At 38.6% G+C, this 27,897-nt stretch overlaps 2 protein-coding genes across 3 annotated transcripts in view; both read right to left on the minus strand.

Annotated features, from left to right (window-relative positions):
• On the minus strand, positions 1 to 2,350 carry LOC110045462 (beta-1,3-galactosyltransferase 5-like). The gene has a single exon (XM_020751074.2). It carries the CDS (start codon positions 2,020 to 2,022, stop codon positions 955 to 957), a length of 1,068 nt encoding a protein of 355 aa, XP_020606733.1. The 5' UTR covers positions 2,023 to 2,350; the 3' UTR covers positions 1 to 954.
• A 2,404-nt stretch (positions 2,351 to 4,754) lies between these two features.
• LOC110045851 (uncharacterized) overlaps positions 4,755 to 27,897 on the minus strand; it is a 41,228-nt gene continuing 18,085 nt past the window's right edge. For both annotated transcript variants that reach the window (XM_089287647.1, XM_089287646.1), the window contains 16 exons: positions 27,328 to 27,618; positions 25,924 to 26,223; positions 25,078 to 25,380; positions 24,256 to 24,552; positions 23,098 to 23,400; positions 22,440 to 22,751; positions 21,309 to 21,684; positions 19,037 to 19,139; positions 18,266 to 18,360; positions 17,913 to 18,069; positions 16,557 to 16,623; positions 11,294 to 11,571; positions 10,610 to 10,787; positions 6,753 to 6,932; positions 6,129 to 6,158; positions 4,755 to 5,170 (listed from right to left, as the gene is read on the minus strand). In XM_089287647.1, the coding sequence (XP_089143773.1) occupies positions 5,061 to 5,170; positions 6,129 to 6,158; positions 6,753 to 6,932; positions 10,610 to 10,787; positions 11,294 to 11,571; positions 16,557 to 16,623; positions 17,913 to 18,069; positions 18,266 to 18,360; positions 19,037 to 19,139; positions 21,309 to 21,684; positions 22,440 to 22,751; positions 23,098 to 23,400; positions 24,256 to 24,552; positions 25,078 to 25,380; positions 25,924 to 26,223; positions 27,328 to 27,618 (3,380 nt within the window). In that variant the 3' untranslated portion in view covers positions 4,755 to 5,060. The remainder of the gene's footprint in view (positions 5,171 to 6,128; positions 6,159 to 6,752; positions 6,933 to 10,609; positions 10,788 to 11,293; positions 11,572 to 16,556; positions 16,624 to 17,912; positions 18,070 to 18,265; positions 18,361 to 19,036; positions 19,140 to 21,308; positions 21,685 to 22,439; positions 22,752 to 23,097; positions 23,401 to 24,255; positions 24,553 to 25,077; positions 25,381 to 25,923; positions 26,224 to 27,327; positions 27,619 to 27,897) is intronic.

The raw sequence follows: 27,897 nt of genomic DNA on the forward strand, positions 1-27,897 counted from the left end.
CACTGTAACGTTTTTTTTATTAACACTGTATTGTACTAACTGGTGCAATTGAATTTTCTAATTATAATAAACAATAAAACAAGTTCAATTTTTTACCAATCATACTTTGCTATGTGAGTTCGGGAATTCCAAGGTCACAGCGGTTAATCAGTCGATCGATTCTGATCGATTTTGTCAGCATTTGTCGTCAGTTAGCTCCCACCTTTTAGCTCTTAATTGTTTATAATTTATTTTTATTTTTATAGAGCGCCACTAGTTTGCCAGTCCCCGTCTAAAGTGCATCTCCCCTTTCAAAGAAATAAAATTATTATTCTATCAGTAATGCAATCACATTGTACAATTGCGTAGTAAAGATAAAATTTCACTCGCTCGTAGATAAGTCACAAATCCGCACAAAGATCAGGCATGTGGACAATTTAGATTAAGTTTAAAATTACTAGAAACGTCTGTAAACATGACAGCCATGTTAAATGATGGGCGGCAGGATGAAACGGTTCCCGGAATGCCAATCCCTTCAAAGCGACTGCTTGAAAAACAAATACAAACATATCACAAAGTGTAATAGGGGCACCCAACGGATCGTTTCGGTAAATTATCTGTTCGGAAGGGCTTTAATCCCCTCTGATTTTCTTAGGAGAATTGTCCGCCTCGAACTTTCGTGATATGATAAATTCAATGTCTGTTGTTTTCGGATTGTTAAAAATGTCGTTTTGAGTACCGAAAAAAGGTCAGCTATCATTTTCAGAGAGGCGATAAGACCTAGGGTTTTCGGGAAATGGACAAAAAAAAACCCTAATAAATTTGAGAATACTCAAGTTCCCCTAGAATAACCGAACAGATAAAATGTTTTTAGTGCAACCTAAAATTAACCAGATAGCCCATCCCAGAGAAAACGGTCGATGGGTGCCCCTGATGTAACCGCGTTGTCGTTGTGGATACCTCAACAAAATGTTGTTAAGACTGTTTCATCTCTTGTTGAAATCTTTCTTCTAAAGCTTTGTTAAAGAGTTTAATGATACAATCTGACGGTGCCTCATGGATCACAATTAATTTAACATTTTGTGAGCACTGTCCGTATTTGTTAGTCCTAAATCCACGATGTCTCCGAGGGTTGACACCAACTCTTTCCGCCAACATTCCCATGTAAACATCTTCAAGTTTCAAAGGCTTCTTTGGGTCAAATATGTCCACAAATTGATGAACAAGGTCTTTAGATAGCACATAGGCAGGTCCGAGGCAAAATCTCGGCAGAGTTTCGCTTCGGTATTCCTCGTAAGATAATGCCCACTTTCCATCCCGTTGCGTTTTCGATCGTCGCGCGACATTGCCAAGATACAGCTTAATTTTGGGAGTATCAGGATTTCTTAAGTAATCTAACAATTTAAAAGTATTGACGAATACGTCGTCATCGGCCTTTAAAAGGAAATCGAAATCACAATATTTCACTGCCCACTCAAGGCCCATTTCAGTTTTTAGAGTCAAATTGTGATAAGAATCCGTTTGGGATCCTTGAATGATATCACCATAAATTGCTGTTTCCGCAGACAAGTATTTCATCTCCGTTGGATGCCGTGGTTGTCCCAAAAGAAACATTGTCCTCCAAGATTTCTTCATGGAATAGTCAGTGCCCCAGGTTTGACGAATAACTCGCCTCTTTTTGAAATTCAGTGGACTGGAAGGAACCAAGATTAAAAGCAAGTATTTCTCTGTGCATCTGGTTCGAGTTTTCAAAAACGTTCGATGTCTGGTTTCTCGTTTTGTCTCGGAAATTCGCAGTATGTTGGCTGTTTCTTTTGCCGTCGAGAGTTTGAATGGTAGATGACGATACTGCTGCCTGTTGTATGCTAATGACGTTGGATGGAATTTTTCTTTCTTACTGAGTAAGAGAAATTCATCTTCTGTTTGCACTCGAACCGTCAACCGACTGCCCTCAGAAATCCATAGGTATATTACCAAAACAATACAAGCATAGCCTACAGTCGCACACAGGAAAACCCTGATCTTCTTCATCGACATTTCCATCGAATTAAACACGATTATTTCCCTTTTCTTCTCTTCCGGTAAATTTAAGTGAACCCAGATTTCACAACGACGTCAGTGTTAACTGGTTAATGGTTCTTTTCAGTCTAATTTATTTGAAGAAATGATTTAACAGCGATCAGAGTACTGCAGGTGGACTGTCAAGTCACAGGCTCAGTATACACTTCGAAGCTTTAGTTTGTTTGCTTGCGATAAAATTCGTGGCCATTTTGCCTAATTTTTTGTATGTGAACATATGATACTTTGGAACATATTTTCCAGTAGTTAGTCGCCCGTTATAAGGCTTTGACCTGTTCTATTCTTTGCGAACAACTGGGAATGCTTAGTGTCTTTCTGTATAGGTGTGTGTGTTTTTTTGCGAAGTTTAATTTTTTGACTCTTGTCGTGGGAAGTAATACAGACAGAGTGCAGGTGAATAAATCAAATCGACGAACTGACTTGTCAATAAGAGAAATAAATGGGTATTACATGATGAATTACAGTAAGCTTATGAGTCAAACTTCGTTATTTGTACAGGTGGACTATGAATGTACAAGCTTTGTATGACTGATAAACCAAGCCGTCTTTGTTTAAGAAAAATCCGTAAATATTGTGCATGCTCGCATGTACTAAAATAGAGCCCGTTTGAACGAAGTTTGATACCTTTGGAGAACAATAAAATGAAGGCCCTTTCGTATTAAACCAACAGGTTAAAATTTGTCTATACCACAACGCATTAAAGCCAAATAATTAGTCGAAAACTTCAGTCATCTTTCATATGAACACGACTGGTAAATATGGGATGTTGCTATTGGTATTATGGTAACAAGAAAAATAAGCTATTTTATACTTATTTCTTGAATATCTGATAATTTGTACAAGTCTAAAGGCAAACGAGTTTTCCCACGAACTTCTATTATACCCAAACATTGATATTTTAAAATGTTGATTTTTTTACTTTATCGATTTTGCATATTGCGTAGAATTAACAATATTTACAGACGTCGAGGTGAATAGTACTTTGCTAATCACCTCCGAGTTAACAAATCAGAACGCGTGAAAAACCCTATTCGTTTGTATAATATATTTTTTACAATAACTGTCTACTTTCTGGCGCGCTTATTGGCTCATTTTTATCATCAATAAGAGTACAGACGGATAAAATTTTAACTTATGCAAGCTTTCAAGTTCAACTTTTAGCTGTCAACTGTCAACTTTTCAACCAATGAGATTTTATTGACTTTTTTAAATAGCCAATCAAAAAGCGAGAAAAGCTATTGGCAATGTTCGCGTCACTTTGAATAAAATTCACTTATCTTGTTTACGGCAGGTTTACGGCGTCTTGTCCCCTCATTTAATCCCGGCATTTGCCCATTTTGGGGTCTTGTTATTGTAAAAAACAAATTGACATCAGTCTTGTTTGCGTCTGTCCTCTTATTGATGATGAATTTCGTCATAACATTGTCAAAGTTTACTGCGGAACTACTCGCCTGCGGCTCGTGGTTCCACAGCCACTTTGACAATGCTATGACGCAATTTATCATCAATAAGTGGACAGACGCCTAAAAAACTGATGTCAATTTGTTAAGTAGTATATAACCATTAAAATGTTCGCTCGTGCGCGATTGGTCTAAATGTGTCACGTGACTGAATATGTCCCAGCTAAAACTGGGGAATATCAGAGTGATATTCTCCAATTTTCAAAACGGCACGTGTTGTGAGAAATATTTGAAGGATAATAAACACAATAGCCTCCATTTGGCGCGAAAATATTATCGGATATTAGTTCTTGGACCTTATCTGTTCCTCAAAGCTTACAGTTGTCCTCGAGCTATATACGCCACTGGAAAAACTTTTTACTTCTCGGAAAAGATAATGTCAGTGGACAAATATCTGAGAATATCTTCTTACCAAATGGGGCTATTGTTTATATATACTGGTGTGTGATACTGGAACATAGTGTTGTAAATTAAAGAGTATGATGAAAAGAAATTAGTAATGGCTAAAAGAAATCATGGCTTGATCCTTTTTTGTCGTTGCCGAACAGGTGGTTTGTAATAAGCGAATCCTTCTTAAAAGGGACACCCACAGGACAAAGAGAAGTGTCCCTTAATGGATGTTGCGGCTACTTCGTGTTTTCTTTGTGTCTTTTTTTGTTCCGTATGTTAATGTATTTTTTCACATTCTGCACGCTTTTTTTCTCGCGTCGTATGTAAATTTCGTTGCGTATGTATTTGTGTTATTCCTTCATGTTCATTTAGTGCTAGTTTATCGTCCGGTACACTTCTAACTTCTTGGTTCTCAGAACCCCGTTGCCAGCATTTTGGTAAGCCGTTCAGTTCATCGTCTGTTTTGTATTTTCCTCTTAGTTTTCTGCCGTCTTCCGTTAGTAATTTGTGTTAATTCGTCTTATGTTTATCTTTAGGAATTTACCTTCCTCCTATGGAAAGTCATTAAATTTGCTGGTCAGGACTAATTGAATCTCGCTTTAAGTTGTGTTTGAAGTCGGCCCTCTGCCTCTTCAATGGAGGTGTCCCTTGAATGGTTTGGTCGATGCTGTCAGTTGTAAACCATAAGCATGTAAACAAAAACAGCTGCTTTCTTGACGTAGAATGTTGTTATTAAATAAAGCAGCCATAAAATACATGATTTGACGAAACAAACTTTAGCCGCTTCTTAACAAACCACCGAGAACTGCATTAACAGCTATTGTTGATGTATTAAAGACCAATACATTTGTGTTGCTGTTCAATTTTTAATCATTTCGGTCAAATCAAACCTTAACAGTAAAGTACCACAAAAAAACGACATAACTACACTAGAAGTACAGCAGGCCGTAGGTAAGAAAGTGTGTGAATAATTATTGTACAATTTGTGTATGTTTCAATTGCTCTTATATGGAATTTTACCGGTAAGATATTGGTAAAAGTAGACAAAAATATTTTAAAATTTCACGAAAAGGAACATCGTTCTCTCATATTTATTCTGTAGCTCAATTATTCGTTCAGTCTTTAGTTTATGAAATACTGTCTTTCTTTTACTCAAAAATGCCATCTTTTGCTGCTTCTTTTATCGAATATGGTCATGTCCAGTCCTTCTAATATGGAATTGACGTCAGCGTCTCTGGTAACAACATAATTTCCCTTGCGATCTAAAACGGACAAACAAGAACACGAAATAGAAATAAGAAGCTGAATGATGAAGTCAATAAGTTGTCGGGGGGGTGCTGGGGGGGGGGGGAGGGGCGGAGAGGGAGGATTATGACTTGGTTCTTTGTCTCCAAGCCGGCTCGCGGTGCTCAAAGAACCCAGTAACACAGACAAATTCGACGCTGTCCTCAGCACGGGCTATTATTAGTAGTTCACATCCTAGTAACTCATGTGACAAATGATGGTCAAGTTTTGCACCAAATTTATGACTTCCAAAAGTCAAAACCTTAAAGACATAAATTCATCGGCCCTGAAGCCACCAAGGGAGTGTTATAGTGGGCTAGGCATACATGGGGTCGTGGTGTAAATTTGAAAAAGGCTCGGCAGACTTTTTCAAATTCTGTTAGGCTAGTCTTGGCCCTATTCTCCCAGAGGAGAGCTAGGAATTAGTAGTAGTAGTAGTCTTGAACAATCGATAGAAATAAATTCCAATTCTTCTCTGCTTATCACAATTCACTTAAAAATATCTTTGTCTTGGATTTCTAGGAGCATCTCCTTACCTAGTCATAACGCAACACTATCTTGACCAAACATTCAGTAAATTGTCATGATAGTGTCCCTTGAAGTCATAATTTCCATATGAAAGGTTGTGCACCTGGACTGTTTTGAAACAAAGGTAAAAAGCAACTCGAAAATGGTTTATTAGGTTGTCTCGCAAGTTTATGAGTCTTGTCTTTGGCATCAGATTAAAAAAAAATCTGTCAGCTAAAACAGAAAGTGCGCAGCCATGCCTGCTCGACAACAACTGTATAGAAGAACCAGAACAGTTCGTGTTTCTCAACACAGCAACATTAAAACCCACAAAAATTTGCAACGTCACCTAATCTACATAGGGATACGTCACACGTCACAACATAACAAATAAGAGAACAACGGGAGAGCTAAAATTAATGAACATACTTGCAGAAAATTCCGGCAGTCTTCTGACGTCTGTAGATTATGATAAAACAATGTTAAAAAGCAATTAGTATTTCGAAATATAGTACATTGCACACCTTACAGACTATGACGTTGAGCCCTTTTGGTTCGTTGGTTGGCTCTTTAAAACAGTTTCTTTTTTCTTCTCCAGTCCTCTCCTCTTTTTGTTCGTTTTCTGCTCTACGCGGGAACCATATTGGCTTCTGCTTCAAGGAGTGTACTCCGTTATGTGAGCGATATAGGCATGCGTCGCCCCAAACAGTATGGTTTTTGAGCCTTTTTGAACAGCTTTTTTGCTGCTCAGTTTTCCAGGGTATATACGCTAATCGATACATTTAATTGGTTCTGTCCCCAACTACAGGTGAGACCACGTGACATCTCCTAGAGAACAGCTCCTTAAATTGCGCCTTCAGAAAACCGTGCATATGATTAAAACTCAAAGAAATATTTCTTCAGAGTTAAGTCTATTCATAGTGACAGAAAGGACATAACATCAAACTTGAGAACTGAAAAAGAAATGATGCGAAGTTCTTATGCACTGTGTCCAGGTCAACACGGATTATATACACCTGCAATAACAATTATAAGACTAGCGGAATTGTTTACCTGCGCTGCCATTATTGTTGGACAATTTTCTAAGTTCCTTAAGTTCTTTGATATGTTTTCGCCGTAAAGCAAGATACTTTTGCCGAAATCTTGCATAAAACTCTACGATCTCTTGTTTTAGCTGTTCTCTTATTTCATGGCGTGTTATTTGGGGCTTGACTAGCGTCGCCACTTGTCCGTCTGAAAATAAAACAAAGTTAAACAAAACAGTCACTGTCACCAACTTTGGTTGCACTGATCAAAAGGGCATAATCTTGAGAATTTAAAAAAATTCTGTTGTAGAACATTAGCTCCCTCTGGCACATTGTTGAGTATGCAAAAAGATTATTCAATTTCAGAACACTCCTTGGCAAGCTAGGCAACTTGCACTTAGTAAAAAAAGCTTCAAGTTCTTTTCTGTGTCCATTGACAAGGCGCCAGGGTTCCATGAAACGAACTTTTTAAGTTATTCCATAATGGAAATCTTATGCGTGCTAAATGAAAATTTATGACGGGTTTTCTAGCAGAAAGTCTCGTTTTACTTTGTTAACAAGAACAACACTTTTGTCTCAGAACATTACATTGTTTTCAAAAGTAAACTTCAATCTGAAAATCCCTCTTTTTGTATCTTTTCTACCGTTTTATTTCTTCGATTTTACTGATACGTGGTACTGTTAACGACAACTCCGTGGCTGAGAGCTGGGCTGCCAGTAGATCACTGTTCAAAAAAATGTTGACATGTTGCTGTTTATAGTGATCAATGTGCTGAAGGGCCACAATATACACACATCACGAAGGTTCCCATGCTGTATTCGGCGGGGGGAGGGGGAGGGTTGTGGGGTGTGGGGTGTGGTGTAAGTCTTTGTAGAAAGTAATTAGTAGTATTGATCGAGTCGTTTGGCTGTACTGCTATAGCAACTGGTGTATATTTTTTTAAAAATGTAATTAGAATCTGATTAATACGGACACCAAAGGGACACACAAAAGTATCCTAATTTTCCGGGTGTCCACATTAGGCCGACACTTTCGCTCGAAAATATTCTAATATATAGAATTTTTTAAACTTATACTGCAGCCAGTTAATAATAACGAGAAGAATCTATTTTAAACAGTGTTGATGTGACCGCAGCCAACGAATTGCTTGTATAAGAAATGATAGAAAAAATGCGCGTCAGCGACTTCGTTTCTGGACCACGAAGTGTGGGAAAAATACCCAGATTTTCTTTTTTTGATTGGCTCAAGAAACGCAACATGGCCTACAGAATTTTTAGCCAAAAATATTGAAGATGAGTCAAAGGAGGCAGCCTATATGTCACTTTTTTATACATGGGTCTTTTGCGTTAATAATTCAAATGTTCCATCTTTTCTCTTAGAACGTAGAGGTAAATGAAGGCGTCGTAAAGCTTAACGAAAAACTCAATACAGCGGAATTTGATGGCGTGTGGGGTAAAATTTCAAACTTGGGGTATACAGGTTTTTTCATTCAATTTGCAAAACATGGGAAAATGGCAGAAAAGTGATCTATCGAAAGAAAAATAAGGGTCAAAGAACGTCAAAGATCGCTGAGCCCACGCAAAGTTGTAGCGAATAGTCACCAGCACTACAGTTGTTCTTTTTATTATTTGGTACATGCGTTTACTTTATCATTTGGTATGACATGATGTGTGAATTGCGTGCGCAAATATCAGACTGCGATAAGTGACAAATGGAACATTCCATGGTGTACCACGAGAAAGTGTTGTATAACTATTTTGCGCCATGTCAGAAAATACAGTGCCCAACACCATCAACGGAGCTTACGATGAGACGATTGTGTGTAATACCGTCTAGTATAAAACGGCTTTCCAGTATTCTGATTGGCTGTGTTTTCTATGGCACGGTACAAAGAGTGCTATTACCGATTTTTCAAAGTGCAACAGCTGGAAAGTACTGAAACTGTTGCAGCCACCCCGAGCAAAAGCGAGCTCTCATAATGAATCTCACAAACAAATGTTTTAACTATCATTTGATACTAAGGCAATTCAACTGTAACTTTAAGTTGAAAGTAAAGGAACTTTATTGACATTTAAAAAATCAAATGTTTCGCACGGATGTTACTAATACTGGTAACGGGGAACGGGGAAAGGGGAACCGGGAACGGGAGTCCGGGAACGAGTTTACAGCGGTAATCCACCTGAGAATTCAACATGGCGGACAAAGGAAAAGAAAAGGGAACAATTTGGGCAAACGTGAGGAAGTGTTACAGTTGTAAACATGAGTTTCTACCGGCTGTGCCCCCTGATCATGTGCCCAGGACGTTCTTGTTATGGCAGAGTCCGATTGGCACTGTGATAAACAAAGCATGAATTGGGGCCTGGGGGAAAAATCGAATCGGTATTATCACAAGCTACGTCCCCAATCGGTCAGGCCACAGTCATTCTTAATAGAATTTCAAGCCTTCATAGTCAACTCATATCTTCTCAGTTTGTGCGCGAGCTGTCATATCAATACGATTTCGAGGACAAGTGACATAACACATAACTGTCTTTGAACGCGGGTCGTCCGCTGTCTTCGCATTCGGCAGCGTGGCGGCCTTTCGGAGATCGGCAAGTCAGCTGGCAAATCAGGTGAACAGCAGATAAATAACCTCTGGCCTGGCCGCTTTGTCAAAGACAAAATATATAAAGAAACAAGCAAGGAATATTCCACATTATTATATGGGTGTTTCTCACAAGGACTGGGAACTACCGAATTCACGAATTTGATTGGCTGAAATCGATATTGACCGCGGTCTAGATTTTCCCATCTAGACCGCCATCTAGACCTGTTTCATTTTGCGTTGAAAAAGTAGCAAACTAAAATACAAAAATGTTCACCATTTTCTTTTATTTTCTTCTCAATCATTTATGGAAGTGCCAAAAAGCCTGGCAACAAAAAAAAAAAAGTAAAAAGGACGAGCAAATTTTGGCAGGTTTAAGTTAAGCTCATCGCCGTTCGCAAGCAAAATCTCAGCAAACCATTTACATTAAACGAATTAAAGTTTTCTTCTTTGCCATATAATAAACACCTTATTAACCGAGCTAAGTCGGTCTGTATGGGAGAATCTTGACCTCGGTCGTTTGTACAGACTTCACTGCGTTCGGTCTGCACTCACGACCTTGGTCAAGATTCTCCCATACAGACCTCCAGCTCGGTTAATAAGAGCTAAATAATGCTAATGTTGGTGAAAGATGACCGCGGAAAAGCGACCGCGTGACACTCGGTATGTTTTCAGATGACATGTTGTCACGTATCAGATGAAAAACAGTCTTTATTCTCTGTCTGCGTTTTGTGCCCAGTCTGCAGTCTACATTTTGTACCTAGTCTGCATTTTGTACCCGGTCTGCAGTCTTGCAGTCTGCATTTTGCACTGACCTATTGGGAAAGCATGTGATAATACCGACTCGATTTTCTGCCCAGTCGCTATTTTATGTACATATTGGACTCTGGGACACAGCCGGTGGAAACCTACGTTTACAATCGTAACACTTCCTCATATTTCTGTTCCGTTTCCTTTTCCTTTGTCCGCCATGTTGAATTCTTTGGCGGGTTACCGCTGTACACTCGTTCCCAGACTCCCGTTCACGGTTCCCGGTACCCCGTTACCAGTTTTAGTAACATCCTGTTTCGCACTGCCATTAATGTGCGTAGAGCGGGGTTCCACTGTTTTCCTTTCGAAAGACAAATCGATATGACAGCAAGTATTAGTCAGTTCCTAATCGCCACACAATACACTTAATGCAAACACATCTAAGAGAAATTCTGAGAAATCAAGGTGTACTAGAAAGTATTCTGCCTGAGGAAAAGTAAAATCACTGCTTCTACGACTGGGATTAAATGGAATGTTCGGTATTTCATACCTGAATCAGAAGGCTGTGGTGATATCGTCTTTTTATAAAAGCAAAAATGCCAAAGGAGACCAGAGAGAGTGAAGACACCGAGAGAGCCTCCCAAGATAATCACTGTTCTTACATAAAGATAAGATTCTTCAGTAAGCAGATCAGAAGATGTCTTCACTGCAAAAGGAACGTCATCTGCCTGGATAATTTAAATTAAACGAGAAAAGAATGTTACAATTCGCTATTTTATGTATTTTTTGTTTCATGTGGTCGTACTTGTGAACAAAGATCTAACAATAATCATCATGTTGGTAAATTAAAAGCACGACAAAGTTTATTTTTTCACACGGTGGAGTTTTAATCCATATTCTCACTTTCGGCCCTTGCTATTATGTCACTGTGAATGAAAAGACTACAAAATTCAAAATTCTTCCTTATCTATCCTTAAGCCCCGGCCAAACGATTGCAACATTTTAACGCAACATATCGCAACATTGTTGGTCGCAACATTTTGTGTGCGTTTGGCCACCCTGTGAGACGTTTTGTGACGTGTTAGGTGTTATTGGAGATGGTTTGGTTTGGCCGGGGTTTGGCCGGGGCTTTAGACAGGGATTACAAAAAGAGATTTCAGTAACTGAAATAAGAGGAAAATAAAGAGGAAACTTAAAACCGACAGACTAAATCTACGATTACTTCTGTCCTCACCTCAATAGTCCCTACGTTTCTCTGTATAATTCTGTGTATGGTACTTGTTTCTGATTTCACATAGCGTCGGAAACAGCGCGCTAGTCTCATAACGTCACCGGTCAGTACCACTCCATTAGCAGACTCGTATCTAACAGGTATGATTTCTATCACTCGTAACCAGTCCTTACTGAACATCTTACTCTCGCTTGCTGTCGAGTACGAGTCAAGAAGAGCAGCATGGATTCGGTCTTTTTCAAGGTCTTCAAAAATATCGAACAAGTTCCCGTATGAGTGATCTGAAACAAAACAGGCGTATATCGGTCCATGAGTTCTTACCGACCTGAGAGTTGCTTTTCTCGGTTAGACTTCTTTGTCTTCGAATAAAGTTTTAGATGAGCCAAAGTCGAATGGATTACAAGAGAAGAACTTAAGAGTCCCTGTCCATAAAAATGGAAAATAACTCGGCAAGGGTCGAAAATTCGATTTCGCTCATATTTTCATGGTAGATAGGCTAGGGCATGACAAAAACTACTGGATAGTTTTTTTGGTAAAACATCCTTTCATTTCAAAGAAATATGCAAATTACCAAATTCCGTTAAAATCGTCATTTGACGCACCATTTTATTAAACAAGTTTGAGAGCCTCGCATGCAAAACCGCATCATTCTTCCGTCTTTAAAACACTCAAATATTTTTATGCAGTGTTTAAATGTGTACTGGGTTGGTTTTAGGGAATGTTGCGTTGTCTTTTTGGGTGCAAAATAATTAAATTTCGAAGACATGTATTTCATTCACTTAAAAGTACTTCGTGTATATAATTAATTTTCACCATGTGCGAAACCTTCAAATGGATTAAGCTTCTGGTGGTTGAATTGCAGAAGGATGATCTACAGATTCCTGTAAAAATTTCTTTGGGCAAATGATTGTGAGCGACGCGAGAGCTTTTCGAAGTACGTCAAAAATGCAAATATTTGACCATTCCCTCATCAAATTTCAATTTACGGGTTAGACGTATATTTTAGCATGCGCCACATGACTTGACCAATGTTAAGTTGAAATAGACACAGAGCTGATAATTTCGAAATGCTCTTACCTCATGTGCTGTAAAAGGCAGGTCCAAAGCCGATTTGACGTGTTTCTCTCACCATTCGTCGCACATAAAGCAGAAGTTTGCTTTTGTTTACACAACGTCCGATGTACATCGCCAACTGTCAACTTATTTAATGGTCGAATACCATGAATTTGTGACCCTCTTTCGACACATATGATCACCACTGCATCTAAGTCAAAAACGGCTAAGTCATTTGTAGATAGTTGCTTGCTTTGCACTACACCAAAATATTACGTTTTGATCGTCATGGTTTGATGGCTTGAATCCTTGCTTGCAGCGGTTCCTTGTTCGTCACGCAATGCTGTCATCCCATTTGAGGGGGTAGGGGTAGGACAATTTCTATCCTAATACATAAGGCTCCATAAGGCTGGGAACCACTGGGAGCACACAATCGTGTTGAGTAGGAAGAGATTAAATTAAGAAATGAGAAGAATGAATAGTTTACCGTTGCCCCTGTTGTTATCTTTCACTCGACCACCGCTACCTACATGCCCTGCGTAATACTGTAACGCTAAACTCATACCTAGGTCTTTTCGCGCTGTGCAATTATTTTTAGTTTACATGTAATACAGTGGGCTACCCCCGGGGAAATGGGTGGTGACCGCTTAATGGGGCTAGCCGCTTAAATAGAGGTTGGTGTACCTTGAATATTTAATTTTTTTTTTTGTATTTTATTGATATTTATATAAGTTTACAAATAAGAGTGACAATAACAATTGAAAATACATTTGCAGATAAAAGAAAGAAAAACTAGATAAACTAACGTGAGTACAGATGGACGAGGAATACTCTTACTAATAAGACTACTTAAGAGGAAAATACTAACACACCCAAAATACTTACTATTTATATTAATGAATAAAACTACGCTAATTTTTACTTTTGTAGAAGAAACTACATAGACTAACGCTAGTATAGATGAAAAAAGACAAAAACAAAAACAAAAACAAAAACAAAAACAAGAACAAAAACAAGAAATACTGTTACTAATAACACTACTTATGAGGAAAATACTAATATACCAAAAATACTTACTAATATATTAATAAAAAAATTTTTCACTATCAGGATATAAATTTCTTGGTGAATATGGAGTCAATTCAAGACAATCATGATCGACGTGTATTTGAATTATCACTCGTCATGCACCTTCAATTTCAGACTCTTATCTGCCATCGCCCTTTCCAAAACAAAGTTTTTAAATTTTGGGTGGCCGCTTAATAGGGGTAAAGATAATAATGAAACCCTTATCGGAACGACCAAATGGTGGCCGCGGAGGTAACCGGTCAATAGGTGTTTTATTTACAATATTTTACTGACAATGATTTTGGACTGTATTGACAACAGTCCTCTATTTCCTGTTACAAACATACCAATGCCTCGCCACAAGGCAAACAAAATACGCCAAATAAAATGGCATGGCCAGGGCTATTTACTCACGTAATTACTAATTAAATTTAGTCTGTTTTTCTCACGAATTAGACACGTTGCGATTTTCTATTTTTATTTCAGCTAGTTCTTGCTTCATTGATCTATAATTTGTTTCATAGCGATTTTTTTTAAATTCTAGTGAGTACAGGCACTAGCTTTATCAGCTGTCAGGGTCTGAAACATCAAAACATACAACAAACGTGATTTGGACCTAGGCCACGTACACTATAGAATACGATTATATAAATATACACATGTTATTATACATATGAATAAACAGATGAACAATGATTAAATTGTTTCATTTATCCTGAGAGTGCTCTATACAAAATAGATCAAAATGTGCAGCGTATGCCGTGACAGCATTGCGTGACGAATAAATAACGGCTGTAAGATTGCGGCTGCGCCGACACGCTTATCAGCAATGGTCAGCAATCGATCAAACGTATTATTTCGGCGCAGTGCAAAGCAAGCAACTATCTACAAATGACTCGACCGTTTTTGACTTAGACGCAGTGATGTTCATATGCGCAGAAAGATGGTCACAGATTCATGATATTCGACCAATAATAGGTTGACAGTTGGCGATGTACATCGGACGTTAACCTTGTGTAAACAAAAGCAAACTTCTGCTTTATGTGCGACGAATGGTGAGAGATCGACTAGAAACGCGTCAAATCGGCTTTGGACCTGCCTTTTGCAACAAATAAGGTTAGAACATTTCGAAATTATCAGCTCTGTGTCTATTTCAACTTATTACAGGTCAAGTCATGTGGCGCATGCTAAAATATACGTCTAACCCGTAAATTGAAATTTGACGACGGATGGTCAAATATGTGCATTTTTGACGTACTTTGAAAAGCTCTCGCGTCGCTCACAATCATTTGCCCAAAGAAATTTTTACAGGAATCTGTAGATCATCCTTCTGCGATTCAACCACCAGAAGCTTAATCCATTTGAAGGTTTCGCACATGGTGAAAATTAATTATATACACGAAGTACTTTTAAGTGAATGAGATACATGTCTTCGAAATTTAATTATTTTGCGCCCAAAAAGACAACGCAACATTCCCTAAAACCAACCCAGTACACATTTAAACACTGCATAAAAATATTTGAGTGTTTTAAAGACGGAAGAATGATGCAGTTTTGCATGCGAGGCTCTCAAATTTGCTTAATAAAATGGTGCGTCAAATGACGATTTTAACGGAATTTGGTAATTTGCATATTTCTTTGAAATAAAAGGATATTTTGCCAAGAAAACTATCCAGTAGTTTTTGTCATGCTCTAGCCTATCTACCATAAGAATATGAGCGAAATCGAATTTTCGACCCTTGCCGCGAAATTAAGAATTTGTCTGATTTTTACAGGCAGGTACTCTTAAGGACGTTCGCGCAAAAATTTTCCAGTCGATAGATTTTTTTAAAATTTTTACTGCAGTCAGATGAGTTAATTGAGTCAGAAATGCAAAAAAAAAAAAAAAGAAAAAAATTGGAGGTCACCGAAAGCGTGTGGAAAACTACCCTGATTTTGAAAAATTGGTGCACGTAATTGAGCATGGTCTACAGGGGTTTATAGTTAAAAATATCGAAGGTGATTCAACGGAGGTAAACGATCTTAATCATATTTTGTAGAAGAGGGTCTGTTGCGTAAATAATTCCAAATGTTGCCAACGTTTTTACAAATCTTAACCCTTCAAAAGGTATTTGAAACCGCTGCACAGATACTGAGCTAAAAGGAACTCCTAATCGATAGATTTTCTTCATTTTTTGTCTAAACATAGAAAATCGGTAGAGAAAATGATCCGTCAAAAGAAAAATAGGTGTCGGTCCAAGATCGTTAAATCCAGGCAAAGCTATAGCAATGGCCATCTGCCCTATTTCTGTTCATTTTATTTTTTAGGATAACTGCAGAAATTCTCGCGCGCTCTTTGGCTAATTTTCATTGTCAATATGCGGACAGACACATGAATTTATAATTTATACGATGCATCAACGAGCGAGAGTGGACAATTTGACAATTTGTTATCGTAATAAACAAATTGACGTCAGTTTTTCATGCGTTTGTCCTGTTGTTGACAATGAATTTCGTCATAACATTGTCAAGGTAGTCTGCGAATCCACCCAGCTATCGTCTCGTGGATCCACAGCTACTTTGACAATGTTATAACAAAATTCATGATCAACAACAGGACGGAACCATGAAAAACTGACGTCAATTTGTTAAACTTAGCGCGCGCTCGATGCATGACGTGGCGTCTGAATTTGCGTGCGCAGTAAGGATGCGCAGAAACAATATAAATTCTCTTTTAAACGAAATTTTTCGTATGAACATGATTTGATTTGTTTGAATATGAACATACAAGTACAACGTTTTCAAGTCGGGGCAAAAGGCTTTATAAACAATGCAATGCAATGCTAGGTGAGCATGAAAAAACTTCAAACAAGAAATAGTTTGCTCCAGTATGATTAAAAAGTTATCCAAAATTAGCTTAGTTCCAGCTATGTTCGATATTTCTGATTCTGATGGAGATCGTATCTCTTATAACTGTTGTACGCAGTCTGGAGCATCGGTTGGTAGCTTGTTATCACAAAGTACCCTGTTTAACTTCCAGTCATTGGGAGTTGATAGTAGATCGAAGTTGAAACTCTCATAAAGTCAATTTTAGAGGAGAATGAAACTGTTAATGTAAGATCAGTCAATGAATTAGTGTTCATTAGCGTTCTTTGACTCTACCCACCTGGGTTTAGTATGGCATTGCGTCTGAGTCCCAGTTTGTATTCAGTGGAGTTATCAATGGCTGCCAACTGAACAGCATAAATTAATCAGTAATTCTGTTGGAAAATCAACCTTAAGAACGCAACTAGCTAAGTGTCACTAAGCCCGTGTTTTCACGAGAGATGTTTACCTTGCATTGGTTTTGTTTTAACCGCTTTACTGAAGTGAAATTTTTAATCGTGTAAACACAGTGGCAAACCTCGGTATCAATCAATCAATCAATCCTTATATTTGCCGCCACTTGTTAAATGGCGGTAAAATCAAAAGTAAGCCAACCAAAGGTTTGTCGACAGTTGAACGCCTCATCAGGCATGGTTTAGCTCAGTAACCGACGGTAACCGAGGAAAAGCAGACGTTGTTGCGACATCTTGGCAGCAAGTGTTCACGCGTTCAGCGCGTAAAGAGGTGAAAAATAGAAAAAAGATTCCTTCTAATGTAAGTAGGTTTCAAGTCAACAGGCCAAAAAAGCTAAATAAGCCCATGTTTAGGCAAAGAAATCCCGGACTGCTGTTTCCCGTTCATCGTTAAGTGCCGTAAGTGTTTCCTTTCTGTTGGAGGCTCAGTAGCTTAGTAGCAGTTTACATGCAGGCGTAACTAGAAGAAGACCTACCACGAATAGAGAGGGAAAAAAATCATAATTGAGGTCTATGGAGAAGAAAAGCAAATGTTAGAGTTTTAAGCGGCCCCGAATAAGAAGAAGTACCGGTAAACATCCTCGTCGCCCGGGCACTGAGATGTCGTTTCAGTTTTTTTTGCGGGAAGAGGCTCAGTGAGATATCAAAATTTTCTTTCCAGTATTCATCTACAAAGCTTTACATTTAAGGAGAGTTTGGCTCGACATCACCGCAAACAAATTGACAACGACCTACGTTCGGCATTGGAGTAAAGTCAGAAATTTTATAACTGATTTTCCAATAGTTTCTGTGCAACATTGAAGCATTGGTTTCTGAGAAAACCTCAAACCGTCCGTTGTATACGGCGTACTTTAGTTAATTAGTTCCGCGTAAACAGCTTCTCTAATAACTGCGGTTTGGTTACGAAACCTCGGTAAGCGGTAACCGTAGTAAACCTCTCTCGTGAAAACACGGCATTGCTTGACCCAATCAACGTTGAGTATGATAGAAAAGTATTCAATTTGCTTTGTTTCTATACTTCAACATGATTTGTTCGCGTTAACTGGTCGCGTTGCCAAAAAAAGGAAATCAACAAAATGCCATGCTCAAATGAATTGACAACTTCGACCACTGTTAGCAGCTGGATGGCAGTCTTCAATTTTTATTTTTAACAATTTCCCATTGTATTTGTTTATATTCATCACCTTTGTTCCGTAGATCATCCTTTCTGGCTTGAACACCATACTCATGAGTGAAGCTGTCATACTGCTCGTGATTACAGCTATTGTAGCGATACCGGTCCACGTCCACAGAAAAGCAAACAACCTGGCTGGAATGGACTTAGGAATCCGATCACCGTACCTTAAGTAAAACAGGTCAAGGCAATGGTACTCTTTCACCTTTTAATATCAAATCACATAACAGCGGCGACAACAACAACGACAACAACAACAACGAAAATAACGACGACGACAGCAACGAAAACAACCTTTACATCTGTGAACATCTTGAAATTAAAAATGACGACAGCAACAAGAAAAACGTCCATAAAACCTACCCAACCGTTGTCATGGTAACGAACGACCACCAGAATCCCTCGAGTGATCCCGAAAAGAAAGATTTGGGAAAGTCAACGTGATTCCAGTTCATATCCTGCAAAACAAAATATTGAACATCATTATAAGAAAGGCTAATTACTAAAATTACCTGAATTCATATTAAGGAAACTGGAAAATCGTCTTATACTATGGTAGAAAAACGCCAGAGCGATGGCAATAATGGCTGAGTCTTGAGTAGATTAAACGGATTGCAAACGATGATCAGAAATGACGAAAACCAGTTTTTAAAGTTATGTCATTCGTGACCATTCGTGAAGTAGCTTCTTTAAACACCCGAAGAAAATTTCACGAAAAGCTGTTAACTCGAAATAAGGTGATTGCTGCGAACATCTTTAGTATTCGATGTTAACGATCAACATTAGGTAAAATGTTCATAGTTTTTGCTTTAGATTTCGATGAGACGTAACTGGTTTTAAGCTGCTAACGCGGCATATTTAAGTAATAGTTAAAGAAGATATCTTACGTTAAGAGATAAATTTTTATTCAGTGTTTCATTCATGACTTATTCATGAAAACCGCCCCTTCTCGGAGGCGAAGTCCAATAACGGAAAAAGACAGTCTTCTCAGGGCGAAATGCTTTGAAAATAAAAATGATTTGGAAAGAAACCTGGATTGAAAGATGATTAATAGTATGTTGGGTGGGGGGGGGGGGGGGGGGATGAAAGCATCTGATGAAACGTGTCCTAATTTAAGTTATAAAGGAAACTTACCAGAGCCCACACGACAATTCCAGCTACGTAGGTCATGATACAAGCGATGACAACAGCAGGCCAACAGCTTAGAATCGCTAGTAGGACTTCCTTGTGAATATCTCTGCATGGAACGAACCAAGACAGGTCTAACAGTTAGAAAGAGCTCGTTCAAGTTCTTTTTTTTCTAGAAAAAATAACTATGGGGACGCAATTTAATTTATGAAGTTGATAAAGGTAAGTTAACCGCCATATCAAGTTTGTGAGGCTAACGTTTTGAGCGTTAGTTCTTCTCTCTTTGTTCTCATGAACGACTGGTGCACTTAACATCAGCTTCACTAACTTACCAACTCACCTCCAATTACTTCAAGTCGATCAATAGCTAATTGTTTCACTTGCCAACTTACACAGTCCAACAGTTGCTTTAAAAAATAATTACCTTCGTTCAATCTGGGGAAACAACTCTCGTGTGAATTTGTCTCTCCTTTAAACAAAAATAGCTGCTTTCACTTGCAAAGGCTATGCACCCAAACTTTTTTTTAGTGAAGATGCATTTTTTCTGTAGTAGATAGTATTAACTGAAAAACCTTTATTTTAAAATTTTGGAAAGGGCTAATGGGTGAAACTAAAGATCCTAAATCTTTTTTTTTCTGTACTTGGCAGGCTAAATACGGGCGACCACTTGTGTACGAAGGCAGTGCATTCTGGGGACTAGAAGATTAACCTTTAACCACATTTATTTAAGGTGGCTCAAAACAGTAATATTTCCGTGCGAAGCCTGGACTCTAACACGCACTTCAGCGCTAGGCATCATGCGATCACTCGAGGGGTCGCGAGAAAGCGCGCGAGATTTCAAGTTTGCAAAACTCACAATAAACATGGCGACGCGAGGCCTACTTCGTAAAACTCTGTTTCCACCTAGTTTAGTGAGCTGTTTGCGATATCGCTTGTTTTTATCTTCGAAAACATCCATCCTTCCGGCAATTTCAAATGAAAAAAACATTCTTTTAAACCGCTGTGCTGGAACGTAAACGAAAATTGTGATTGATGTTGTAATCGATCGCGCCGGCTATCAATCTAAAAAACAGCAGGAAAAAACTACTCTTCAAGTTTTCTTCGTTCTTTTTACTAGGCCAGTCTCACCTTCGGGTATTTATGGTACCCTTTTTCTACCGCTTATGCTGCTAACGACAACAGCGAAAAGAAAACATTATTCGCGGGTATTCGTGTTTATTCGCGTGGAATGGCAGGCTTTACTGAGCAGCGGACTACTTTCACGCCTGCGCAAAGTGCCATCTTGCAAAGTCGAGATTTTAATTTGCGCGTAGAACGCGCACGAAAAATTCCTTATTCACGAAGCTAATATCTCAAAAACGGATCCGGTGACCCTACGTTTTTAACGCAAAAACTTGTTCAACAGCAAGAGCGGAATGCATCTGCGAAATTGTAAAAAAAAACAAAAAAAACTGCGGAGTGGAATTTTTCCAACTTGGAAATTTCCAATTTTTTTAATTTAAGCAAAATCTACGTACTCCGCAGAATGTTTTCTAATTTTCCCTGTTTCTACTTCTGTGTGTAATAAAAAGATTTTTATCAAAAAAAATATGGGGTCACCGGTTTAGTTTTTAAGATAGATGCAATTGATGGTGAAAAGTGGGTCAAGTTTGTTGCTATGCAACAGGACAGTGCTAACTTAATTTATGACTTAAACATAATGAAAGGAACAGTGGAGAGTCACATTAATAAAATAGTACAGCCATTCAAAACAGAACAGTTCCAAGCCTGAAAAATTGCACCGAGTTCTATAAGTCTTAAAAAAACACAGAAAACTGTTTTGAGTCACCTTAAGTGAAAATTAGGGGCGTAGCTAGGGCGGATCCTGGGGTGCCCGTGACCCCCCCTTTTATAAGCCTTTTTTAAGCAAACAACCCCCAACAGGTAGCAAAAACGACATGACAATTAGGTGAATACCCTCACTTTGACACAGTGTGACCCCCCCCCTTTGAAAAATTCTGGCTACGCCCCTGAAAATACTCGAGCGGTTCAGTGATGGTTATCAGAATTGAAACGTGAGATTTTGATTTCCGGGGCGAATCTAAACGTCCATGTTAAACATGTAAAGATCTACACTAGCATAGAAGAGTGGTAATCGTTATTAGATCTTCCAAAAACGCGGGATGGATTTTGAAATGTTAACTTTGTGGTTACGTTATGTTTATTTTATAGATTAATTAACGACTTCCTACAAGGGTTAATATCTTATTTAGTGTATCACTTTCTGTAGTTCTCTCACCTCTTTTCAGCTACGATAAAAGCTACGCCCGGAGTCTCCATGATAGGCACGTACTCCGCTATCCCATCAGGACTATAGTACTTTTCTTGAGGCATTACACCAGCAAGTCCAAAGGAAATCATTGTTTTGGTACTGATTGCGTCCTTGACCTCAATGACACCTTCTTTTTCGGCTTCTAAGCCATTTGCATCAGTTGTGAAGTCAATCGTCGTGGCGCCGAACTCATCGCATCCCTGGCAGCAGTGAGAAACAGCCAACTCAAGTATGGTTGGCAAGATACCGCTTTCCTTGCTTCTGTTGCTATAGGGTTGTGAGTTCACGTATGGAGGATTTTTCCACCAGTTAGTCGGGATCGTGGAGCGACATCTGCAGGTTCCTTCGAAAGAAGAACATGTTTAATTTCAGACGAGAATTACAAACCTGAACATCACAAACTAGTTATTCAAGTCTTTCTACGTTACCGCCCGGTGACGTCAGGCGTCACCGATTGTGACGTTATGAGTCAGCTGGAAGAGGATGCCTTGTTCAGGATAAGAAAAAAGACATACAGGTATCGAATATTCTAAATTTATCAGAGCACGCTGAGTAAAAGGGGCTATTTTTTTCCTGTGTAACTACAAAATTAAAAAAAGAACTATCTTTCTACACAACGGACCAGAAGGGGCTAGGCTATGCCGTAATCTAGATATGGTTGCTCTTTAGACAAGGTTTTATACATGTCTTTGTGCTTCAAAGTCTGTAAAAGATGAGTTGCTGACTGCTTACAACACGAGTCAATTGAAGTACTTGCGCGTATTGCTTGAGAGAGTTATATTTGTGTGTGGCCTTAAACAGTAACATACGCTTTACAAAACGTGTGATATCTACTGTGTAGCTGAATTACTTTTTAAACTCAGGTTTACTCTTTATTCAGATTGCCGTAAGAGTTCCTTTAACATTCTCCTAACTCGGAAAAGACTCAAGAAGGCAGCCCTACAGCAGCAGGGAACAAAACATTGAGAGGAATCACGGTCCCTCGTTTCATTTCTCGCACAAAACTCAGTACGAGGCAAAATCGACGTAACTCTCCACACAAACGTACATGAAACATAGTAAAAATATTTATATTATACAACGAATAATCACGCTCACTTGATGATATGTCTTTGATGGGACCGTATCCTTTGCTGGTGAAGGCGGCTATTCTTATGTCGTATGTAGCGTAACTTTCCAGATCAGTGAGAGCATCGCTTTTAGACCCTGCAGGTAGTTGTTTCTTCATGTAGTCTTGTGGAAAAACTGGAGTTTCGTCATAAATTCCAAGGCTGATGATACTGTACCAAATGTAGTAGCCACGTAGAATACCGTGCATGGTGTGTTCCGGGGGGCGGTGCCATGACAGGTAAATTACCGTTGCACTTGCTTTGTCCTTGGCGTAAACATTCTGTGGTTGCTCACTGGGAACTGGAAACATTAATGGATCATTGTTTATTCGGAGAAGACATCTGTTACATGTTAGATAGTCGTGAACTGAATGTTAACATTAGTCTATAAATTTTCAGAAAAAATCCCATACGTAAGCTACTACGTGTTCCAACACAATATGGGTTGGCTTTGCTATGGAATTCCCTGTAACGTTGCGAAATTTGACTGCCACTTTAAATACAGTCTTTGTAACAATTCAATCGTTCTCAAGAAGCAACGAACATAGTCTCAGGGTTGAATGTTCAATAAAGAATCTTGAAATGAACTTGTTTATTTATTTATATACACCGTTTATAGAATATCGTTCACAATATCATATACTTACTGTCTTCATCCGTTGATACATTTACCGGTGCAGACTTGGCACCATCACCTTTTATGGTAAACGCGAGAACCCGTATAGTATAGAAGGTAAACTTCTTAAGACCGTGGATTTCTTTCACATTGACTCTTGGTGAGACAGTTATCTTAGTGTAAGGTGCGAAAGGTTCGTTCGTCTTTCTATAAAGCACTCTATACCCTCGCAGTATACCGTGCACGAAACCGGCGGGAACTGGGTTCCACGTGATTCTCAGCGCTGTTGAGCTGATATTGTTTCCTCGGAGGTTTTGCGGAGGACGGCTGGGAACTGTGTTAAAACAAAAAGTCAGACTTTTGCTCTAAGAAAGAAAAATTGCTTGATAATGATTATAACCTCCCCTTAGTTTCCATATGATCACTGCGATATCTTCGAAGCGATCCCGACAGAAAAAGTCGAGCGGTTCTCTAGATGTCGCGTACAAACTAGTTTCTTACAGAATACAATATTGATCCCAAAAGGACCTGAATTAACAACGAAGCAGTGAATTTTAGTACATTTATCATTGCATCGATCGCTACTATGTCCGGGAGACTGGCAGTGTCGATGTAATCGCATTGATCGCTAAAGTTAATAATAAAGACGTCAATAAAGCGATTCTGAAATTCGTAGCGAGCAAGTGGAAATTAACCTTTAAACAGAGAATGTCCAGCAACTAGTATGTGACTTGCACGGTACGTGATTATGATCTGCATTCATCCATTTATTTGTTTCCTAAACGGACGGCATTCGCACGATGTCTAGAAGCGTTTTAGGCTCAACTGATTCAATTACACTGGAGTTTTAGCGCGGAGCTCTTTTATTCAGTCAAAGGAAAATAAAACCAAGCATGCTTAGTTTAATGTGTGCAAAATTGGGAAAAACTTCTTTTGTTCCTAAGTGATTGCTTTTTGGCCAGTTATGAAAATGTCCAAATACGTCTTTCCTTTTGATTTACTTATTTGCATGAAATTCAGCTGATAGGTTGGCTCACAATTCTACAGTGACACAGAAGGAAAACTTTATTTCAGTCAGATAAATTTTGAAACAGATCACCGAAAATGTAATAAGACAGAAACGTTAGATCGGATTAATCCATCATGATTTCTTAAACGTAACTGAAGGAGAAGGTAGAACTATCCATACCATCTTCATCAGTGGAGACTATCAAGTCCAACGACAAGGCTCCGTAACCAATCCTTGTGAATGCGGCCACTTGTATTGTGTAGTTTGTAAACTTATTCAGTCCCATCAGATGAACGTAACGTTTGTTAGCAGGCGCGTCCTTGACAGTAGCCCCCTGGAGTTGAGTTCTGTTGTAGAATACTCGATATCCTCTTAGTATGCCGTGAACAAAGCCAGTGGGAACCTCAAGCCACGTGACGTTCACACTGGTAGAGCTTGTGTTATATGATTTGACGCTTTGCGGAGGCAAGCTGGGAACTAGAAAGAAGCATAGCTATTTGATTTCTTGCAATGATTTGAAATTTGAAGAAATGATGGTTTCAGCCTTGGAGAATTGTAGACAACAAAGTAAACAAAAATGCGCACTCTATCAATCCAAGATCTAACTGTACGCAGATTGGTATTAGTTAACACGATCTCAAGAATGAACCCTGATCATAGAGAGAAAGCTTACGGTAGTAAGTTTGTTAATAAAGTTCTAAAATTCGTTTTTTGCCCGAGCTGCGAGGTGCAGAGGAAAATGAATGTGTAACTGTTAAGACGTTCAAATACCAAGTGTTGAAGTTTCTTGCAAGTGGTCTCACATATAACATAGTTAACATTTTGAAACTTTTAAGTTATTCTACTATGAAGATAAAAGCATCGTAAATGTAGCATTTTTAATAATGATAATCATGAACTTTTCTTAATTTAGTATTGCACATTTCTCTAGGGCAGTATATTTTGACTGAACTATATACCTCCGCGAAATTGCAAATATATTTGAGAATTTAAAACGCCTACCGTCTTCATCTGTTAAAACAGACATATTAACAGAAACAGCTCCATCGCCTTTTCTTGTGAAAGCCAAAACCTTTAATGAGTATGCTGTAAACTTTTCCAATCCTGTGATGTGAAGCTTCCGCTCGTTTGGGCCTGTGGTCGAGTTCACATAACTGTCATTCTTGTCACCAGTCCTTTTATAAAACACTCGGTAACCCTGTAGAATTCCATGACCAAATCCTTCAGGTACCTCTCCCCAGGTCACCTGAAGACTTGTAGAACTTGTATTGTATGCTGTTAGGTCAGTTGGGGGTTGACTGGGAACTGAAATTAAAACAAAGGATTTGTTTTTTTGGATGGCAAGAGAAGGAAATACTTTCATCTAACATCGTATGGTAGGGAATGCTTCCCTTGGAGTGGCGTCCTTCTGTAACCAGCGAAGCTAAGAGAAAATTGTTTCTAGAGGGCCTGGAAGTGCGCCTAATTCATCAGTGGGGAAGTAGGGCTGAAAAATTCTGATATGTTAGCTTCATTGTAGCTGTCATCTGTTTTACTGAACAAAACCTACCTACATAATAAACAAAGAGCTTTAATTTCATCGAGTGCAGTGATGAATATTTATTAAATCTTGACTAGCTTTTTAAAGGCAACAGTCGATGAGATAAATATATTTTTCTCCAGATATAGTTAAACTCCAAACCTATGCGACACTTAATAGCTGAGTTAAACTTGATCTCCCAGTATTTTTTCCTGATATAATGAGGGAAAATACTGTTAAAACCGGCAATTAACGCTGCAAGAAGATCTGTTCAATTCAGTCGAATGAAGACTTGTCTACTGGTTAAGGGGGGATTACTTTCGACTTACTGTCCTCGTCAGTTGAAACAAATATGCTAGTTGAGTTTGCTCCATCCCCAATCCTTGTAAACGCTAAGACAGTGACCTGATAAATGGTGAATTTCTTTAGCCCCTGCAACTCTTTTTCGTTTGTAGTTCCTGAAGTTGAAACGACGTTGTTATTGCTTGTTCCACTTGCGACTTTGTAGAACACACGGTAACCGAGCAGAATACCATGAACAAAGCTACGGGGCACCTCATGCCAGCTTACATGGACACTGGTGGAACTTGTGTTGTAGCTGCTGACGTTGTGAGGTGGAAGACTTGGAACTGCGTAAGTAAAACCCGTGCATTAACATGAGGGCAACTAGGATTGGTGTAAAGGTCAAACTTCGCTTGAAGCAAAGCTAACTACGATGAAGAAATATACGATACAGCAGACCTTGAAGCCAAGTTAAAACACTTAGTAGCTTGAACTAGGTCTTAGAAAAACTTGGCTCGGTATGGTAAGCTATTTTGTGGGGCATTTTGACCATAATATGTTAACTGGGCACCTACATCTACATCTACATTTATTAAGTTGGTAAAATCATTAAGACATCACACCAACTAAATTATAAAAGTTGATTACAAAATATATAAATAAATAAATAAATAAATAAACTCTGATAATACATATATAAAAATATGTGAATTATAAAAGAGTATGATATAAAAATATATAGTTTAAAAGTCTATTAATTCTTGGCTAAATAGGGAAGTGGCTTAGAGTTAAAACCAGCCAGTGAGTTTGACTCAGCTATTTCCGCGGGTAGTTTATTCCATAGTCTTATGGTCCTTAAGAAGAAAGAATAAAAATAAATGTTCTTTGTCGTCTTATCTTGCCTATATCTATATCTATAACGATGAATCCATCGAGTTCTAAATTCAGAACCAGTAGAGTCCAGTATTTGTCGCTTTCACTAAGTGTTATACATCAGACAACACACCGAAAAGTGCCCTTATACGATAAAAAAAGCATCTCATCAAATTCACGAAGGAGTTTCCTTTATCAAGTATCTTTGAAAATTTGTATCTGGTTGAGTGAACGAACAACAAATTTTCCTTTACAAGTTTTCTTTGAAGTTCAGTCTGCTCGTAGCCTAATAAAAAAGCTTCTCGACGAATTTTCTTTGAAGCTGCATTACTCTTTGTACTATAGAAATTCCCGAAACCTCATATATATCGTTACCGTTTGAGTAGTTTTCTTTGTTAAACCCGGTGCAAATAAGCAAGTTTTGCAACTCGACAAGTGAAACTTACAACTGCCGTATCTTGTTCTGCAAATAAAAATGGTCATGTGAAGACTTATGCAACAAAGGTTGCTGTGTGTGTAGTAAGCATAAAAAGTCCTCGCTCGAAGCAGAGAATGCTGAAGTTGTGCTAGTAACTCACCATCTTCATCAGTTGAAACGAGAACAGGGTCAGATACGTTTCCATCACCAATCCGAGTATACGCCAAAACTTTAACAGAATAATTAGTAAACTTTTCAAGTCCCATCAGCTCAAAACTTTGGTTAACTGTTGTCACATTCTGGTAAAAACTGTCCTCATCTATTTTAAACAAGAGACGATAACCTCGGAGAATGCCATGCACATATCCATCAGGAACAGGCAGCCACGTGACCATTAAACTTGTTGAACTAGTGTTGTAAGCGCCGAGTTGTGTCGGAGGCAGACTGGGAACTGTGAAAAGAAAATATATTGCGAAATGGACGTTTTATGCGATTGTTTAAACAATAAAACGAAGATGAGCGTTCACGGCGTACAAGATTTACATTCGAAGATTGAAAAGTATTTTATTCCTGAAGGCGTTGCCATCCTAGAAAGCTCGGAGCAAAAATATGCGCACGAGTAGTCAGAGTAGTCAGAAAAGAAATACAAATAACACAAATCATACATTAGACGACGTCAAAATATAGACATTATTACAGTATTACTTAAGAATCGGTTAGCATGCGTCCT

The sequence above is a fragment of the Orbicella faveolata genome, unplaced genomic scaffold (genome assembly GCF_042242905.1).
Source record: "Orbicella faveolata isolate gen_17 unplaced genomic scaffold, um_ofav_v1 contig_1, whole genome shotgun sequence".
In the NCBI taxonomy this organism is placed as follows: Eukaryota; Metazoa; Cnidaria; class Anthozoa; order Scleractinia; family Merulinidae; genus Orbicella; species Orbicella faveolata.